Raw genomic sequence first — 7,527 nt, 5'->3', positions numbered from 1 at the left:
ACATAACTTCTGACTAAATATTATATAATATTTATAAATATATATATTTATATAAATATATATATATAAACACATTTATATATATAAATATATAATTTATATATATATAAATATTCATATTAATATATCTGCTTTTATTTCTATAATTTTTATATTTATTTATATAATTTACTTCTTTTGAACTTATATCTATTTCTTTTAATAAATTATCTACATTCTATTCTAAAGAGTATAAACTATCTTCAATAACAGTAAGCTTTTTATAATTTATTTTTTAAATATGTATAAAAATTGTACATTTTCTAGTTAATCTAAAAATTCTATATAATAATTTATTTTGAAAGTAGTTTCATCTTAATAATTTACACCAAAAACATTACCTAAATCAGATATTCTTTCTTATCTTAAAGCTTTTAGGTTTTATAAGAGCTATACTATAATATAAATACACTAAATTTTATTATCTTTTATTTTATTTCTTTAAATTAACAATTATTTGAGATTATTTTAGCATTATTTTTTATTTTAGAAATATGGTTCTGCTTTCATTACATGATTTTCGCTTTTGGTAATAAGTAAATCTCTTATATTATCTTCTATATTGTCTAGATTTTTACATATATCTTATATTTATACATGCACATTTTCTAATTCAAAATCATAAGTTCTTAATTTATCTAATTAGAAATCTATTTAATCTTCAAATTATTTATTTGTTTCCCAAAAATCAGAACTTCTTGAAAGTTCTATTAGTTTTCTATCTTGAGAATTCACATTTAAGTCACTTGTTACTTATTATATTATTTTTTACATTCTGGGAGTTTAATTTGTCACTTTTATTAATGTTTGTAATGTTTCTTGGTCATTTGTTAGTTCTTCTTTTGTTTGTATTATGTATTTTTGCAATTAATTTAAGCTCATTTATTACATTTTTTTTATTTAGTCTTCTTATTCATTTAATATTTTCTATTTTTTTAATTATACTAAAGATTTTCTTTTATTCATTAATAATATCATATTATTCACTTTTTTTTTTATTTTTTTATTTTTTAATTTGTTTTTTTTTTTTACTATTATTGTCTAATTCTTCATTTATTTAGTCTATTGTTAAATATTTTATTTCATTTTCAATTTATTATATTTCTTTATTTAAACGATTGGATGATGTTTAAAAAAGAAATTCTTTTAAACTATTTTATTCAACAAATGATTTCGAAGTATTTTTTTGAGACTTTTAAGGCGTTTTTTGGGAATTTTAATTAGAAAAAATGGAACTGTTTATATCAGATTGTCCTAATATAGATTTATTTGATTTCATATTTTTTTTTTATTTATTTAATTTTTTATTTTTTTCTAGTTGTTATTAAAATTAAAAAAATACAAATATAATAAAAATCTAACAATATATTGTTTTTTATTTATTATAATATTTTAGGGTTATAAAATATTAACAGTTTATTATTATTAATATAAAAGATAAAATATTTGAATAATAATTGTTTATAAATATTTATAAATTCGAAATTATATAGTTTTTTATTAATATATATATGAATTTAGTTTAAATCATTTTTAAAAAAGAAGATAAAAATAATAAAGCCATCAATATGTTTATATTTTTATAAAAAAACAATTAAATTTTATTTATTTATTTTAAACAAAAAAAAAATATAGTTTTGTTTTAAAAAATTAAATATTAAATGCTTGCTTTATATATAAATATTATTTTAATACAAAATAATTAATATTATAATAATGTTTTTAACATTTTATAAAATATTTAATAATATTAACATTGTTTTAGATTAATAATTTATAATCATATATTAATTAATTTATTAATTTCTTATTAATTAAAATTTTTTACTTTTAAATAATTAATATAAATAAGTAAATATTACATATAAAGTTAAATCTTTATAAATTTTTTAATTTTTTTTAAAAAAAAATTAAATATTTTAATAATTTATATTCTTAATATTTAATAAAAAATAAAGCAATAATTTACAAATTATATATAATATAAAAAATCTAAATATAAACATTTCATTAAAATAATCTCTATATAATATATGAAAATATTCACTTTCTTTTTAAACAAAATTTATCAAAAAATAACGAAAACTCTTTTAAAAAAAAGAAAGTTATTTAAAAAAATAAAAAATTATGAAAAATATATATCTTTAATAATACTTTATATAAATATTTATTTATTTAAATCTTAAAAAAAATACTATTAGGGATTTTATCTAGGCTTTTTTATTATATATTGCTTTTATTATTCAAATTTCATTTTAAATAATATTAATAATAATATTTTATTATTTATTAGATTTCTAGTTTTATCTTTTGAAACAGAATAAATGCGCTATAAAGTTAAGAAAAATTTCAAAATAATATATATTAATATGTTGTTTTTTTTTCAATTATTATAGAACAAAAAAAAATAAAAGAGTTTTTGTCTAATATAAGTTAATAAATAATTATAAAGTTATTTTTAATAAATATCTTATGAAAATTAAATTATATTAATAGTATTTTTAAAAATATAAAATGATTATAAAATGTCTTGTTTTAAAATATATAATTATTTGTATATTTACTACATGAAATTTTAAATATTATACTATTTTGTTAAAGTTTTACTTACTTTTTTTTGGTTATTTTATTTAAAAAAAAAAACCGCTTCAAATTTCCTAAAGAAAAAAATTATATAAAAAAATTATTTCTTAATATCTTAATAATATATATAAACATGGCAAGTATTTGCCTAAATAAAAATATTTTAGTATAATAATAGTTAGTCATTCATATATATATAATTTGAACTTTTTATTATTAAATAAATTTTCATTATATGTTTTTAGAAATATCTTATATTAATAATATGAATGTAAATCTTTTTTTAATTTGCCACTTTAAATTTATATTCTTTATTTTTATAAAATAATAAATTAAAAATAAAACATAAATATATTAAAAGAAAATTCAAATAAAAAATTAAATAATTAAGAAATTATTAATAAAAAAAATTAAACTTCATAAAATAATATTATAGTAAAGTTAAAATTTAAAAATATAAAAAAAATATATATATATAAATTGAACGTAAAATTTAATATAAAATTAAAAAGGTAGTATTTATTTTAATGTAATGTTTCTATATTATAAATTAATAATTTAATGTTTATTGTTTAATAAAGATAAATATAATAAATTAATTAATATTTAATAATTTCAATATTATAATAATAATAAAAATAAAAATAATAATAAAAATAATAATAAAAATAATAATAATAATAATAATAAAAAAAATAATAATAATAAAAATAATAATAATAAATATTAGAAAAAAATAATTTTTTTTTAATCTTTAAATTTTACTTAAATAAAAAAAAAAGATTAAAAAAAATCATCTAAAAATTTGCATTTTTTATCTTATTGTATTATATGATATGAATATAAAATATGTGTTATTTTAATGGAAAATAATATTTAATATTAATTTTTATTTATTTATATATTTTATATATATACTTTGAGAAAAATTATAAAAAATAATTTATATATAGAAATTTAATTATTTATATATAAATATATTAATTATATATATATATATATATATATATATATATCTATATATATATATTTTCATATAATATTTCATTAATTATTTATTTTAAATATGTTTTTTTATTTTTTTTTTTTTTAAATAGAAATATAAAATTAAATATTATATTGTTTAAAAACATTACTAATATCATAAAAATAAACTTTTTTACTAAGTTTTTAATTCTGAAATCTTTAATATATTTATTAATAATCTAATATTTTTTTTTTTGTTTTAATATAATAAATAACTTATCTTAATAACAAACAAAAATTAAAGAAAAAATAAAATAATAATAAAAAAACTAAAAACTTAATATAAAACTCATCTTCTCTTACAACTTCAAGACAGTTAAGATACATAATTACTTTAATTTATATAAGCATTCTAAGGTATATAAGCATTTTAAGGTACATAAGCATTCTAAGGTAAATAACCAGGTTAAGATCTATAGGCACTTTAAATTTCATAAGCAGCTTTAGGAGCATTAAAACTATTGTCTTTACTATTCTGTGTTTTTATGTTTTCATATAAGTTGATACCTTGTTATTATTTAGGTAATTTTATTTTCTTTAAAATCAAAAGTAATCCAATAACAGCTAATAAAACAAGTAAGCAAGCCAAAATAATAAAGATAATTAAGAAAGTCAAATTAGTTTTAGAATCTCCAGGTACAAAGCTATAAGATTCGGCTAATAAAATAGTATTTTAATCAAGATTGAAGACTGCATGATATTATTATAAGAATTAAGTTCCTAATACAAATTCATTTGAGAAGGCATCTTCTTAGAATTTAATTAAGAGTAAACATTTTTCATTTTCTAATTTATGTAAATAATTATCAGAAGGCACCTTAAAGGATTAAAGGTTAGAATCTTCGTAATCTTTAGTTGAATCTTTTAATAATTAAAAGTTGATTTCTGGCCAATTTTAACAATCACAGATGTATTATGTATTTTCTTAACTACAATTATGACTTTATACATTGAAATGTTAGAATATGGCATCAGGAAATACATAATATCTAGTAGTTGAGTCAAATACTGCTTTAGATAATTAACTTTAATCTATTTTTATATATAAATATTATTTTTTTAAGTATTTATTAATATATATATATATATAGATATATATATAATATATATATATATATATATATATACATTTTTATACAAATATATATAAATTATTTATTATTTTATTTTTTACCTTTTGATGGAAGATTTGTTAATTATGAAGAAACTTTAATTTCCTTTTTTTCATAATTTAATTTTATTTCGGTGCCTAATCTTAATGACCAGATTAATTTTTCATCTTCTAATGAATTTTTAAATGATTAAAATTAACTTTCAGGTTATTTGAAGAAATCGTTTGATTTTCCAAAAACAAGCTTTTTTTTTTAAAAAAAAAAAAAAAAAAAAAAAAAACAAATTATTATTTATTTATTATAGATATAAATAAAATTAAAAAAATAACCTAACTTTAATCCTTATTTATATAAATTGAAAATTAATTAACATTCTAACCTTTTTATTCTAAAAACTTCAAAAGGTTTCTCTTTTACAAATTCGGAGAAAGACATAAACCACCATCAATATTGCTTAAATAAGCCTATTATTCTACTTCAGAAAATTTTAATTGAACAATGTCATATATTTATCCTACACATAAATCATCCTTTTAAATTTCTATTTTATTTTCTTTTAATTAAATATGCTTAATAGAACGTAATTATCTTCCTAAGAAATTAAAATGAGAACCACTTGCTTCTGCTTTACATGTTTCAGTGTCCTTTATTTTACATTCGAAAAAAGAATCCAACTTCTAATCTTTACTAAAACAATTTGAGCAAGTTTTATCTATTATCCATGTTTCTTAGTTTCTTAAATCTATAACAAAATCTAATTCTTTTTCTTATAAACTAGCTTTAAAAGTGTATAGAGTATCTAAATATTAGGAAGATATAGTAACATCTAAACTATTAAGGGGTATAGTAAAAGAAAGAGCATTTATAATAAATATTAATAATAATAATAATTTATTTAAAATCATTTTGGTATTTTTATTTTTCTATTTTTTAGTTATATTTATTTTTTTTATTAATGTTTATATATTTTTATTAAAGTATTTTTTTAAATTATTTTTATTTTATTTATATATAATTAATTATATGTATAGACATTTTTTTATTTAAATATATTTTATATTATTATTGAAAACAAAAAAATTAATAATTTTTAATTTAATTTTTTTTTATTTAAAAATAAAATATTTATATTATAAAAATTAATTAATTTTATTATTATTATAATATAATGTTTTTAAATATTTAAATAAATATTTTTACATAATTAATATTTTTTTTTTTTTTTGAATAATGTTTATTTAAAATTTAATTATTATAAATATTAATATATATATATATTTATTTATGTATTTATTATTCTACTCATTTTACCATACTACTGCTTTAATTTGTTAATTATAATGAAAATCTTTCATATTTCGACTTTTCATCTCTAATTCTTTCAATTTTTATAGCTTAATAAAGTAATGAAGCACCATGGGCAGCAAGTACAAAAGATATAAGTATATATCCAACAAAAATATTACTTTAATTAAAAACGAACAATTTGTTTTCACAATCATCAATATAACTATATTATTTGCAAATAGAATTGAGAGAATATTAAGCATTTCGAAGTATTTATATGGTTTTTTATTAACTATTAATATTTTTATAATTTGAGCAAATTTATTATTCACTTTTCATATTTTGAATTATAAACTAACCAGTAAAATTAGTATGACAAATCGCATTTTAACATAAAATATTTTATTAAAATTGAATAAAATACATTATAGTATTTATTAATACTGTCATTATATTTAAAATTCCTATAAACTTATATGTCCATAATTGGACTTTTTAAAGTTTTAAATTATGTATAAAAACACCAAATGTAATCAAAAATTGTACTATACCAAATGTATATGGCCATATTGATTATACCCAACAATTATAGTTGTTTAAGGATACTCCCGTATATATTAGAAATGAAATACTTATTAAGGCAAATACCATATATAGGTTTTGTTATACTGATATTTAATGTAATTGTTCTAACATTAATTTACATTATATTCGCCTTTCATGCTATTCATTTAAGTCCATTTATTATATATATTAATTCATTTTTATTTAAGTATTAAATTTTATTAAAATAATTTTTTTAAAAATTTTAATCTAAAATATATTTGAAATATATATATATATATATAAATATTATTTGTGCTTTTATAAATATTTATTATTTTCATTCTAATTCAATTAAAGTGTATTCATATTTTAATATTTATACATTTTTTTCTTATAATTATTCTTAAAGTTCTAAAATAGTCCATTCTCCTTATATTTATTCTTTAATTATATTTTCTTACTAAAAAATATATTAATTAATATCTTTATCTATATATAAATCAAGCAATTGTTTCAATCCTTTTTAAATATATATAAATATATATATATATATAAATATAAATATATATATATATATATATAAATATTTATATTTTATATAATTATTTTATATATATTAATTTTTTAATATTAATATAAATTTTTATAAAAGCTCACTTTTATTAATTATTTCTTGTTCTTAAACATTTTTGCATTTAAACCAATTATCTAAAAGATTTTCTGTTAAAAAATTTTATTTTTTAAGTTTTTATACAACATCACTTTATATATTTATTATTTAACAAATTGATTACTATTTATCATTTTTTTACAAAATATGTAAAAAGATTTATAAAAAATTCTATAAAACTTTAAACCCAATCTTTTTTTATTTATAAAGCAAATATTTTTAATATATTTTATATATTAATTTACAGTTCTTGCAAAAATGGAA

At 14.2% G+C, this 7,527-nt stretch overlaps 1 protein-coding gene across 1 annotated transcript, besides 15 other annotated features; it reads right to left on the bottom strand. All coding sequences in view use genetic code 6, as the record gives it.

The window, feature by feature from the left end:
• Window positions 1-17: 17 nt before the first annotated feature.
• Window positions 18-114: a microsatellite.
• A 1,189-nt stretch (window positions 115-1,303) lies between these two features.
• Window positions 1,304-1,352: a microsatellite.
• Window positions 1,353-3,245: 1,893 nt separating this feature from the next.
• Window positions 3,246-3,345: a microsatellite.
• Window positions 3,346-3,563: 218 nt separating this feature from the next.
• Window positions 3,564-3,635: a microsatellite.
• Window positions 3,589-3,652: a microsatellite.
• Window positions 3,653-3,847: 195 nt separating this feature from the next.
• On the bottom strand, window positions 3,848-5,404 carry IMG5_191260 (hypothetical protein; the record flags this gene model as incomplete). Its single annotated transcript, XM_004025084.1, has 3 exons — window positions 3,848-4,680; window positions 4,823-5,003; window positions 5,090-5,404. Coding segments are annotated over 3 exons (1,221 nt in total), but the record flags the coding sequence as incomplete, so codon positions are not given.
• Window positions 3,989-4,049: a microsatellite.
• Window positions 4,722-4,775: a microsatellite.
• Window positions 5,015-5,040: a microsatellite.
• A 282-nt stretch (window positions 5,405-5,686) lies between the features above and the next one.
• Window positions 5,687-5,736: a microsatellite.
• Window positions 5,725-5,761: a microsatellite.
• Window positions 5,762-5,864: 103 nt separating this feature from the next.
• Window positions 5,865-5,916: a microsatellite.
• Window position 5,917: 1 nt separating this feature from the next.
• Window positions 5,918-5,968: a microsatellite.
• A 1,152-nt stretch (window positions 5,969-7,120) lies between these two features.
• Window positions 7,121-7,210: a microsatellite.
• Window positions 7,166-7,241: a microsatellite.
• Window positions 7,184-7,226: a microsatellite.
• Window positions 7,242-7,527: the final 286 nt, after the last annotated feature.

Source organism: Ichthyophthirius multifiliis (assembly GCF_000220395.1).
Source record: "Ichthyophthirius multifiliis unplaced genomic scaffold scaff_1120509251372, whole genome shotgun sequence".
In the NCBI taxonomy this organism is placed as follows: Eukaryota; Ciliophora; class Oligohymenophorea; order Hymenostomatida; genus Ichthyophthirius; species Ichthyophthirius multifiliis.
The sequence above is the reverse complement of the archived record's forward strand: the minus strand, read 5'-3'. Positions and strand labels throughout refer to the sequence as shown.